Source organism: Pungitius pungitius, chromosome 17 (assembly GCF_949316345.1).
Source record: "Pungitius pungitius chromosome 17, fPunPun2.1, whole genome shotgun sequence".
NCBI lineage: Eukaryota > Metazoa > Chordata > Actinopteri > Perciformes > Gasterosteidae > Pungitius > Pungitius pungitius.
Genome location: NC_084916.1, coordinates 12,828,474 through 12,840,480, shown reverse-complemented (window position 1 = coordinate 12,840,480; position 12,007 = coordinate 12,828,474). Strand labels below are relative to the sequence as shown.

Below are 12,007 nucleotides of genomic sequence, written 5' to 3'. Positions count from 1 at the left end.
GCTTTCGCCTTGGATAAACCCAGCGCAGAATAGAATTAACTTAATGAAATAACTTTCTCCCACTGAGAGGTGAGGAGTTCTGCAACTGTGAATTCTCTGCACCAAGTCGGAATTTTAGATTTTAACTCAGCTCCATTCTTTGGCTACTACTGCACATTTTTGCCCCCTTGCGTTGAACATCTGACAATACACGTCATCCAAATGTAAAGGTGTGAATTAAAATGTTTACCTGAGAATCATACCTAAGGATTTGCATCTGACAATGGAATCAATTCAGTTTAAATGACGCACCAGTCGTGACTCTTCTACATAAACACACACACACACACACACCTCAAACCTGAAACAGTGACCAAGGAATGCAGGGATACGGGCATGCTCTTCCATTTAAGAACTCTTTCCGGCCCTCACACAACTCTCTTGTGATATAACTGCAACAAAAAAAACCCAGTGTTTATTTTAAGACCGACATATTCCAACTGTCTGAAAGGTGAAACCACTAAGCTGAACCTGGCACTGTCCAATGCCATCGGATTGTGGTTGAATGTGACAATAAAGCACATAGACACCAATTCGCTCAGTTATCAGATTTATTTCTCACATTTTCCCTTCATTTAAGTATTCACAGGTGTTCTATAAATATAGTAGTCATACATCTGGACCGTAGGTCTTTGGCTGCTTGACCATATGTCATTCAGCTGGATACCACAACATAAGAGCTTCTTAAGCTGGACCGTCACAAAACAGGCCGGATTTCATCCTTCATTTAAAATATTTCATGCATCGTGTATCTTTTGTTTAAGTGCCTCGGACTATTAGCTGCTAACAAGCCTGACTTAATTTCATCCACTAACTGATCAAACGCAATTATGAAATAATTGTACACCTTCATAAAACATCCTTCTAACCCTTTACAATCAACATGTTTTTTAGGAGCGTTATACTTATCCTTCATTATCAAACATATAATATTCTTATTGTAGAAATAATGTAAACATCGTATGGACAATATTTTCTGGGAGTATATACAGAGCATTGGATTCAGTTAGAAGTTGTCCATGCATAACTGATATTTGGTTGACCAAAATAATCGTGCATCTCTTCTTTTAGATTATGGGATATTGTCGGCAGAATGGTTTGGTAACCACCCATGACGAACATCAACAAAAAAAAAAGTCATGTGAAGTAACACAAAACATTATTGGGCTAAAAGTGGAAAAAGCTCCTCATCTTCCGACAACATACAGCAGACCCTTTGGCGCGCCTCGGGAGCACGCGGGCTCAACACCCCCCCCCCCCCCCCCCCCCCCTCCCCCTCGAAGCATCTTTTGAGACGAAGCAGTCTTTGAACGTCGACTCCCGCTCACCGTCACCGCATGTCCTCCGTCTCTTTGTCCTCTATGGGGAGGGTCGAGCGCACCCTCCGCTTCTCCTTGAACCGGCCCGAGCGGGACACCTTCATGTTCCTGCGACACGTCTGCTCGTTGAAGACGGACTCCAGGCGGGAGTCGTCGTAGGTGTCTTCGCTGCCGATGCTGGAGCTCTTGTTGGACTCTTGTTCGGACAGGGACTGGTCTTTTTGCCTCTCGGCGTGTTGTCCAAAGGGGTCAAAGTCCGCGTCGAAGGCGTTGGACGAACTGGTCTCTCTGGAGCCTGCGCTCTTCTTCTTTGGGAGGAAAGCTTTCCACCACGGGGCCCTCTCTGTCATCTTGGGACTGGAGGGAGGGCACTGAAACAGGAAGAGCGAAACATCAGCAAACTACAAGAGATCTTATCATCTGGATCATTATCATTTCCTTCATGCGATCTCATCGGCGAGGTCTTCATGTCCTGAATCCTTTGGTTTCTACAACATGGCATCGGCCTTTTAAAAATGGTGTCTCCGATTTAGTGATATATTGCGCTGACTCAGTGGGCCTGTTGTTGGCATTTGTAAGGCTCCACATCGTCGCAAATGTTATACTTTCTGTTTGAATATAAGAATTCCCCCTCTTTAAAACTAAATGGGATTTGATTTCTTTAACTTTCCACTGGTGAGACAAGCGTTTACCCGCTGCTCCTGAGAATAACCCGTGTTACCTTTTTCTCTGTAAAACTGGTTTAATGAGTTGTGAGAACAGAGGAAAGCCCCCCCCCATGCCGAGATTCGCAGGTGAACAATGCGCAGAACAAAGCTCTACGCGAACTCTTACCTGCGGGCGGTGTGCGGTTTTTCAAAACACAGCAACGTGTTAAATGTTACACTTTTGATTGTTCTGAGACGTCAGAGAGCAGGGCCGCGTCTTCTTCTCCGGTCGTGGAGTAATAGTCCTTTAACAGATCGTAGCGGCGCTCTTCATATTTACGCACGCAGCTCAAAACCTCCAAAAACTCATCAACTTGTTCTCCGATGGCTCTCGTCGAATGTCTCAACTCCTCTTATTGCAATTCAAATGCATTTGACAGATGGATTCTCACTATTATAAGGAGCGGCTTTCTCCCACAGAGCCAGCAGGTTTCCGCCTCCGAAACTGTCCTCTCTGAACACCTGTTCTCACTCCCGATTGGCTGAACTCTCAGGGCATGTCACCTACCTTTTGAGTGGTAGGCGGGACTTGTGGTTGCGTGGCAACCAGCCCCGGGGGAGCTTGCGCCTCTTCAGCGGCGGATGAAAAAAAAAGGGCCCTTTGTAATCACTAGAACCCAACCCATGCAATGGATCCAAATTTCGTTCCAATTTTAGACGCCCAATTATTTACGTGGTTATGAAAAGGAATGCAGTGTAGTAGTTGATTCAATTACCTGGTATTAATAGGCACAGAACAAAGCGGGCTGCAGGCTAAACTCACTAACCTGTTTGTGCCACGCAGTTGAACTGAGGCAAGGACATTGCACCTGAGAAGAGAGGAGACACTTGAAATACATTTGCTGCACTAGGCATGCGATTGTCGCTGCTGTAAGTTGGGAAGCAGTTTGGTTACTTTATACCGGATATGTTCTGCAGGTCCTTGCTTTCTAACCCAACTCCGCGTGGAGTCCGTTTTGTCTTTGTTTTGTCGGTCTGGTCTTAAAGGCACGTTGCCAGGACCTGGCAAAAGACATATTTATTTAAAAGAAGACAACTCTCAGTGTTGGGTGTGAATGCGCAGGTTGAGAAAAAACGCATTTAATTGCATAATAGTTGGTATATTTGTCCAAGCACGGAACATACGTCTCTCACTTTCCTATACGTTAATAATTGGTCATTATAATAATGGAGGTGGTCGACATGCTATTAAGCAGCTATAAAAATAAAGTTCCACTTTCACACGAATGCATCAATATCAATAATAAAATCTATTTTTTTAACAAAGTAAGGCATTCTTTTGTTTAGTCGTTTACTTCAGTAAAGGATCTAAATAATTCTTACACCACATATTTTGTGTAAATAAATATTGTTCCGCATGCCCTGCAGCTCGTCTTGATGGTCCAGAGGCATGTTATCTGTTTTTATTATTTTTTATTATGTTCTTTCTCCTCTGATATGAACACACATGTCAATCTCTAAAACGCCATCACATGATCAGAGTTCTATAAAGGATTGGAATACATTGTGCATTATTCTCATTAGGTTTCAAATGTATGACAAATGGGAAATTGATCTCAACTTTATGTTGTGTAAAAGCAACGGGTCAGCTATTTTTTTGTTTTGTTGGTGTGCCTTTGGATTGTAAAATGGTTTCTGTGAAAACACGCCCTGAGTCTGAGAGCAAAGTAGAAAAAGAGAGTAGGACGAAATCCATTAATGCCTTTTGTCCTCCTCCCGAGTTCTGAGTGAGAGTTGTTGTGGCAACAGGAATATGAGCCTTCTCCACCCCCCCCCCCCCCCCCCTCTCTCTGTCGCCCCTTCATGCATACCTGGGGAACTCCCTCTCCTCACGCCTCCCATCCCGGTCAGGGATCTGAGGTGTCATCTTCACTGTGCATTAGATATGAGCGCATGCACGCTGTAGACGATGCGCATCAGGTGAACCCTTCAGATGAGCATTCTATTGCTGTAATGCATGATTATTTGTATTGTGAAGGAATCGGTTTTACGGTTTAAACCATCTGAAAATCGGCAACAATAAATGCATCACTAGGACGGTTGCTGCTGTCTTCCTCACCCGCAGCCTGCATGGAGATCAAATCTGCTTTCCTGTCTACAAACCAGAGATAGTCTCTCTGAAACTTTACCACCACCTTCAACCACGCCAGCTCAGGAAAACCCTCGCGCTGTGACGTAGGTCTCATTGAACATGTTCCAGTTATGACGGAGGGATTTCCTGTGGGTGAAATCTGAACATTTGCCCATTGAGACTGAGAGGTATGTGTAGAATGCGCGCGGAAAAAGGGATGACGGTGGCGCATGGAGAAGAGGGCGTGCTGGGAACCGCACGGTTGAAGTGTCCCTGACCAAAACACCCAAACCCTAATTGCCCCCCGGGCAAAGTTGTGAAAACCATGGGATACAGATGCAAAGTTAGTAGTTCAGGATTAAAGCGCCAGCTAAATGACATGTAATGTAGCCAAGTGACACAAGGGGATACTCTTAACCTTACCCCATCCTTTCATGTTACAGTGATTTTCTTTATTCCAAACTTAATCAATAGTTAATAATTAGTCAATTACAAAGACGTTTGGACTCTCAAGTCTTAAAAAAATATTATTTTATATCAATTGCATGGGGTAAAATGCTCACTTTTATTTACTGTTATTGACCCTGATACATATAACTGATATAAATAGCTGCCAGCCTGGAGACCAAACTACGCATGCTGGCATCACGCATTTGCCCCGTAACTAAGCCACTGGGACGTGACAAACCTGAACACATCACCGTCACTGTGCAGCGTGGAACAACAGGTTGAGCCGTGGCACGCCGGCCACGGGGAAGGGGAGCATGGAAGGCAGCCAGTTGGACTGGTAGAGTCGGCTCACCGGTGACCTGTCAAAGGAAGTGAGCCTGCTACTGTATCTAATGAAAGCAGCACGCACTGAGCTGGCTCCCTGACAGCAGTTTCGGCGCATTTCATTGTGCGCTCCGTCTGAGGGTTGCATCGCTCGGCCGGTTTTCCGCAGGGCCTTTTTTTTTTGATGTGATCAAACAGCGAGTGGACCGTGGGATACTCACCCGAGCTTCACCCCTGACACTGGAAATGAAACCCGTCAGGGATAAAGGAAGGAATCCGGACTCATAAGTACAGTTGTTAACATGCAGCTATCCACACACTATTATTTGGGTGAATAAAGTGGACACTGATTACAAAACCAATGAGCTACGTTTTCTGTTGCTTCCGCTCAACGTGTGACTGTGACTGTGGGTTGTGAGTGCGGGTTGTGAGTGTAGTTGCATTAGTCACTTATGTTCAAAGAATTACAGACTCACAACATTTCCCCCGTACACAAAGCTGCTCCTCACAAAACAATCTCTGGTATTTGACCACCAGCAGGCGCCAAACTAGAACATTGAGCATCTGGGTACATGGCGTATTTTTTCTCCACGGAATGTATATACTGTACATATTAATGCTTTAATCTAAAATAAACCCTTAAAGTTTACTTTGACCAAGAGCTGACAGTTGAGTGAGCTTACCAAATCCATAAATGCATTTGACAGCCGCATTTCATTTTAAGATGAAGCCAAATAAACAACCAAATATAGTATTTTATTTGTAAATAAAAGCGAACAACAAATTAGTGCATAGATAAATGTATCATATCCAAATCCAAGGAGCAGTCTCCTAGTTTCGCCAAGTTTCAAGACTCCATTTTTGTGTGAGTTTGTGTGTGTGTGTGTGCCTGTGTGTGCATGTTGCAGCCCGCCAGAGGAGGGCGCTACCTCGATACATTGAATGCAAATTGCTCCACTTCGTAGAAGAAGACGTTAGCCGCAGTACAGATCTAAGAGGAAAAAACACCCGTCGAGTTATGTCACGTCAAACGTGATGACCGAGTTTACTCCGAAGACCCTGGGCAGAAATATGAACATCAGCTGACAAAAACACACGTTCATTTTTATCTCGGTAAGAAAAGGAGCTCGCTGTAAGTGTTAAATGACCAACCGGCGTTGATTAGCCGTTAGCTTTAGCTAACGTTAGCTAACGCTCGTTACCTAACGCGAGCATTACTAAAACGGACGTCTTGAGTCACGTTGATGACGTAAATGTTGAATTACTGACGTCACTGTACGGTTGCATGTAATCTATAACCGATATGGACGACGCTCCCACGTCTCTGGGACTTTTAAGTCACTCTAGAACATTCGATTCGCTGTATAGGGTGTCATCTTCTTCGGAAAGGTCACGGTTCAGCCCAACACACATTGTTGTTGAGGGGCCCCGCTGTTGATTCGTCAGCTCTGGCGCGTGTCCCCGTGACACGTGACTGTTGTCCCTCTTAACGTCTCTGCTCTCCTGTCTGTTGTCGGCCCAGGTCGCGATGAGCGTCCGCTGTCTCTTCTCCCCCGCTGCCCGGAGCTTCATCCAGCTGAGCCCCGCCGCGGGTCTCCTCTGCGGGCGGCTTCCAGGTCGCAGCTCGGCGACGAGGTGGGTTTCTGATCTGTAAAGAACCGGCTCTGATCGTTTGTGTTTTCCGCTGTCCGAGCTGCTCCCTCCCGAAGCTCCGTGGAGCCGGACAGCGTGACTGTGGTTTGACATTGTCCCGGGGTAATGCTGGTCAGGCACCCTCAGCACTGTAATAGCCACGCTATAGTCTAGATTGTATGTGTACTCGTGGTGTTCTCCATGGCTGGACCAACTTGGTTCTGATTTACGTGAACGGGCCCTTTAAGGTTGTGTCGATGCTTGCTGATAATGAGAGCAAAGTCCACTTGTAGTTTTAAAAAAAAAACATTTTCACCACTTTACAGAATGTTGAACACGCAAAGCACGTTACAGAAACCACCTTCTTGTATTTCAGAAGAAGCATGTCCTCCCAAAGGCAAATGGACCATTTAGAGAGAACATTGAGCAACTTCAGACAAAATGTAAGTGGGCGATCTCTAGTTCAACGCGTTCACCTCGTCTGAATATCCACGGCCTGTGCCACTTGGAAACATCGTTAACCTGGCCGTGTCCTTGTGTGTGTTGCCGCACACAGGCTCTGTATCCAGCTCAAGTTTGTGGCATTGTGGACGAGTCGGAGACGGTGAAACGCTTGAGGATTGCCGTCCACCCGGATTTCAGCTTTAAAGCGGGACAGTGGTGAGTAGACACTCGGGTTCATTTTTCACCCACTCATGAAACATATTTTTGTGTATCAGTTTATTAAGGGACACCGTCTTGTTATTTTGACACAAGAGGGGTTACATTTTCGATTAACCCTATTGTCGAGGGGCTCAGCAGTTTACAGATTTATTAATCGCAACAAAACCTAAAACCAAAAGGCAAATGCATTTAGTGATATTCTCATATGTGACGTGTGATGTGACTGTGATATGCGCCCAGATCATAATGGCTAATGATCCTTAATCTCTCACCAGTTGGGCTCAAAGCAGAAGTTACTATTGTAGCACTGTAATAATCACGAAACAGAAATAAGCCCGACCTGACAAACAAGCTCTGGGCTACTGTCTGATTCAGCTTCATGTAACAGCCCTCTGGTGCCCTTGGGAGTGTCGTAATACTAATAGTAACCACACGGTGGTGGTATTGCGTCATCTCTGTGCGCCCAATGGCCTTTTTTCATCAGAAAAATAAGTAAAAAAATGTACAAACGGCGCAAGATTCATGTTGATGAAAAGGAAACACAGATTGCTCAGGAAAGTATCACATCAGTTGAAAGACAATCATGAGCCCTTTTCTTAAGTAAGGAAGAGCCAAAAGTCGGAGCATTGATACGCTCAAGTTGTCTTATATTTGTGGAGGTGCTTCCGCTCTGGAATGCCTGCCCTCTTCCAGCGTTTTCTTGAGCGGCGCTTGAGACTGTTGCTTGTTTTTGAAAGGTTGCATTGGGAAATATTTGACCTCGCATGTTGACCTTCAGTTACTTCCTTCTAGTCCTAATAGCAAGTTAATTACTCCAACCATGCACGCTGAGCTTTTTCCCCCCTTCGTTAATTAGCAGCCTGCACATGCAGTTTATGTACATGAGCCCATACTGTGAGTGGGCGGTAGCGGTGAGACATGAAACCCAGCAGCCACTTGCCCCACAGCAACCGATAATGAATGTAAATAGATAGAAATCCTTGACTTTTAGTATTTTAGAGAAACAGCTGTTTAGTTGTTCTTCTCCAGGTGGGAGGAGAGGAAGAGGAGGAGGTGGGTGGAACATATGTGTGCATCCTCACAGCAGATCTATATTTATGATGCCTCCGAGGGTGGGGAAGTGTGTTTGTCTCTGGTGGGTCATTGTGTGCATGAAACATCAGCCCAACTGTTGAGTATTGCTGTTTTTTTTTCTTCTGCTTGTCGATCCCACAATGGGACAATTAACATTTTGTTAAAAAAACTAGCTAGCAAGCAGCTTTGCATCTGGTTTTAGTTTGTTCTACTCTGATTCTGGAACAAGCTGCCACCTCATATGAGGTCAAAGGTCGTGCCCTCTGTTAAGCATGGGTTTTGCTCTTGAATTAACTGTTGTTTAGGAATCTGATGAGTAAGCTACATTTTCATTATGTCTTTTGTATGAAGACACAAACATTAATGTTATGGTGTTTTAAATAATATGTATGTCAAGCAATACAAATAGGAATATAATAATGTAAAAGTAACCGTTCGTTTTTCATCTTAGAGTGACGTAGGGGAACCAATTTCAACCACTGGAATACCTGTTTTTATAACTAGGACAAGAATAATTTGAGTCCTTAAGGTGTCAACGTTTTGGAACAGTGAGAACCTACCTGTACTAAAAGGCCAAAGGATATATTTGATATTAGGATGTATAATAAATGAGTGGAGCGCTTCATTAAACGATGGACTGTGTGTGCAGGGTGGATTTCTTCATCCCTGGTGTGGAGACGGTGGGAGGTTTCTCCATGTGCTCCAGCCCGGGTTTGCTGCAGAAGGAGGGCGTTGTTGAATTGGCCGTCAAATACACCAAACACCCTCCGGCCCACTGGATCCACTCAGCGGTGAGTCGACCTCAGAGGAACGCTCGGGGGCGTGGGGGAGGGGGTCCTCTCCCTGGGAACAGTATTGAACCTTCGTTTTTAAAGACGTCTGCTATTAAACTGGAATTCGAGGAAAGTGTATCAGGTCATCCGCGAGGCCGCGTAATGCGTCAGATGATTGCGTTGCAGCTGAGGGCAAAAGAAGGGATCGTGGGTTTTTAGGACCTGCAGAAGCGGTGAGCACTTACCTCGCCATACTCCATTTGGTTTACTACCATGTGACCCCCTCCCTAATGTTTTTCAATAATGTGTAGTCGCTGTCAAGGGACAGTTAGTGTGACTCAGCAAATTTGAAGTTTGCCAGCTCAGTAGTTGTGAAGTACTATTGGGATAATGAAGCTAAAAAACTAAAAGTTAGTGTTTTTTAACTGTGTAGAGCAAGCCGATGTTTGTTAAGGTTGTGTAATTGCCTAAATAAAGGTAATATAAACTGTAATAATAGCATAAAGTTGTTTTTTGTCTGCGAGGATTTGCTCCAGAACATCCTTTTGAATCCAGCAGTAGCGGTGCGCAGTGACGTTTTAAATGTGTGTGTGTGTGTGTACTCACTGCCTTCCCCGTGTCTCTCCTCGGCGTGTTTGTTTGAAGCTCATGCGCTTGATGATGGGCCCTAATAAACAGCTTTGAGCTACCGTGCCGTGTGTAAATACGAATCAGAAAGCGCTGTGATGTGTTTGAGCATCCTGAGACTTACAGCTCTCTGCGCTGCCATCGTTTGATGATCCGTTTGTTTGATATTGCGCTCTGACTCCTCTCTGTGAGCAGAGGAACAGTGTAGGGACCACGACGGCAGATTAACGCCAGCATCACTACGCGTGTGTGTGTGTGTGTTTGTGTACTCGCGAGTGTACAAAAGCAGACAAGGGTGTATTTATCTGCATTTTTTTTCTTCTTTTTAACTTCAAAAGACTCTCTTTGCAACTTGAAATTGCTTTCACCCGTTCCACAGCTGAGATCTCTTGTGTTTTTGCATCGTTATCTCAAAGTCTTTGTTGCCTGAGACCCGTCTTCGACGCACACGAAGCTTTACTGGAATCGCTTCTTGGTGTGTAATAGTCGAAGTGTGTTGCCGTCTCTCAGTGCACGGTTGGCTCCCGAGTGGCCCTGCGTGTGGGCGGGGACTTCTTCTTCAACCCGTCGCCCTCCGACCCCTCCGTGGACCTGCTGCTGGTGGCCGGCGGCGTGGGGATCAACCCCTTGTACTCCATCCTGTTGCACACGAGCGGCCTGCTGCATCTCAACCACGCCTCCGGTGGGCGGGACTACAAGATAGGCTCCGCCCACCTCTTCTACAGCGCCAAGAATACCAACGAACTGCTCTTTAAGGTGTTTTTTTTTACTCCTTTTCACAGATATCGTGCAACAGTGTCTGGAATGTATGTCTGAAATATTTTGGAGGGGGGTGGGGGTTGCAGTTTGTAAGGAACCTAACCTAGCCGCCGCCTTCTTTCCCAGAGCTCCATCATCGAGGCGTGTCGCGAGTTCCCCGACAAGCTCTCCTGCGACCTCCACGTCACGCAGCAGGGCGCAGATGTCGAATCGCACCTCCAGCCATTCGTCAGCCGTAAGTGACCCTCTGAGCAGGCCTCTGATTTGGTAACCGTCACATTCGGTCTTTGTTGATTTATCTGCATCGTGGTCGGAGCGGGTTCTACCAAACGCTGCGCGTGGGACTCGAAGCAGGGAGTCTCTCGGTGGATCCACTGACTTCTGTTGTGTCTCCGCAGGCGGGAGGATCACAGAAGAGGAGTTGCGGCGTCACGTGGACCCACAGAGGACTTTGTGTTACCTGTGCGGGCCCCGGCCCATGATCGAAGCGATTTCGGACTCCCTCCTGGACTTTGGCCTCCCGAAAAACCGAATCCTCTTCGAGAAGTGGTGGTAGAACGTTTTGCTGCGAGATGGGAGACGGGGGGGGGGTGAAATATTCCAGCGATGAGGAAGTTCTCCGTCCCACCTCTGCAGCCCGCGGTTGACCTGCGATGCAAGCAGCTGACTCGCAGCAGACAGGAGATGACTTTAATCCCTTATCGTCGGACTGTAAAATCTCAATTTAAGCAACACAGCCGCCAGCTCTCTGCTGAGTATTACAATACTGCAACTATGTGTGTGTGACATCATTTCACATCTGTTGCACATCTTCATGTCTAATCTCATTTGCAGCCTTTATTTGCGCGACTGAGGTTTTGCTGAAACGAATGTTGATGATGTTAAGTCTTAGCTGAGAAGCTATGGCACTAATACACCCAAGCAAGTCCTGAAGGAACAACGTGTACTTCCTTGCCAAGAGTAAGACGCTTGGTGTAGTGTCGGGCTGACGGGTCGTGGATTAATGGGGTGGTTTATGTGCTAAACTATATTCAGGAAGTCTGTGCACCCATATGGGAAATAGTCTGTCAGAGAACTCCCTGGAAAACTGCAGCACGGTATTGTTTTTTTTCTAATAATGAGCTGTTGGTGGGTTTTGTGATCTCCGAGCAGTCAGCTCGAACTTCCCATTTAGCGACAGATGTGAGAGTGGTATTGATCCGCTCATCCGACTCTCGGCAGGAGAATTAGGGCAATTCCAAACTAAAATTTGAAGTCACCAGTAAACCAGATCAGTGCTATTATTTTTACACAACTGGTTCATTTTCTTTCATCAAATGTAATACTGTGTATATTTATTTGCAGAACTGACTGTTTTAGACTTGGTTACATTGGAGCGATTTATTTCTCATGCAAACTTCACACCAAGTGTATTTTCAGAGTCCAAAACCGAACAATCTCCCACATAATGGCATGCGTCCCGGCGTCTTTCTCCCACTTCCACACACAGTGCTTATCTCCCGTACGCGCTTACTCAATCGCACGCGGCTCATACCGGGGGCGGGACGAGTGTCCCATGGTGCGCTGTAA

General features: G+C 45.9%; 2 protein-coding genes across 2 annotated transcripts; one reads left to right on the top strand and one right to left on the bottom strand.

The window, feature by feature from the left end:
* Positions 1–1,348: 1,348 nt before the first annotated feature.
* On the bottom strand, positions 1,349–2,475 carry LOC119219366 (proline-rich protein 15). The gene is made up of 2 exons (XM_037474544.2): positions 2,193–2,475; positions 1,349–1,729 (listed from the first exon to the last, which is right to left on the bottom strand). Exon 2 carries the CDS (start codon positions 1,706–1,708, stop codon positions 1,370–1,372), a length of 339 nt encoding a protein of 112 aa, XP_037330441.1. The 5' UTR covers positions 1,709–1,729; positions 2,193–2,475; the 3' UTR covers positions 1,349–1,369.
* A 3,348-nt stretch (positions 2,476–5,823) lies between these two features.
* Positions 5,824–11,784, top strand: oxnad1 (oxidoreductase NAD-binding domain containing 1). Its single transcript, XM_037474502.2, has 8 exons — positions 5,824–6,023; positions 6,433–6,545; positions 6,919–6,985; positions 7,099–7,202; positions 8,929–9,070; positions 10,190–10,435; positions 10,565–10,673; positions 10,837–11,784. The coding sequence occupies exons 2-8, from the start codon at positions 6,439–6,441 to the stop codon at positions 10,992–10,994; spliced, it is 933 nt and encodes a 310-aa protein (XP_037330399.2). The 5' UTR covers positions 5,824–6,023; positions 6,433–6,438; the 3' UTR covers positions 10,995–11,784.
* Positions 11,785–12,007: the final 223 nt, after the last annotated feature.

What these genes read in the sequence shown, in the direction of transcription:
- LOC119219366 (XM_037474544.2), bottom strand. Translation starts at nt 1,708, where the DNA reads ATGACAGAGAGGGCCCCGTGGTGGAAAGCTTTCCTCCCAAAGAAGAAG.
- oxnad1 (XM_037474502.2), top strand. Translation starts at nt 6,439, where the DNA reads ATGAGCGTCCGCTGTCTCTTCTCCCCCGCTGCCCGGAGCTTCATCCAG. An exon ending in CCCACTGGATCCACTCAGCG is followed by an intron (nt 9,071 to 10,189) that starts GTGAGTCGACCT and finishes GCCGTCTCTCAG; the next exon opens with TGCACGGTTGGCTCCCGAGT. An exon ending in CCAACGAACTGCTCTTTAAG is followed by an intron (nt 10,436 to 10,564) that starts GTGTTTTTTTTT and finishes CTTCTTTCCCAG; the next exon opens with AGCTCCATCATCGAGGCGTG.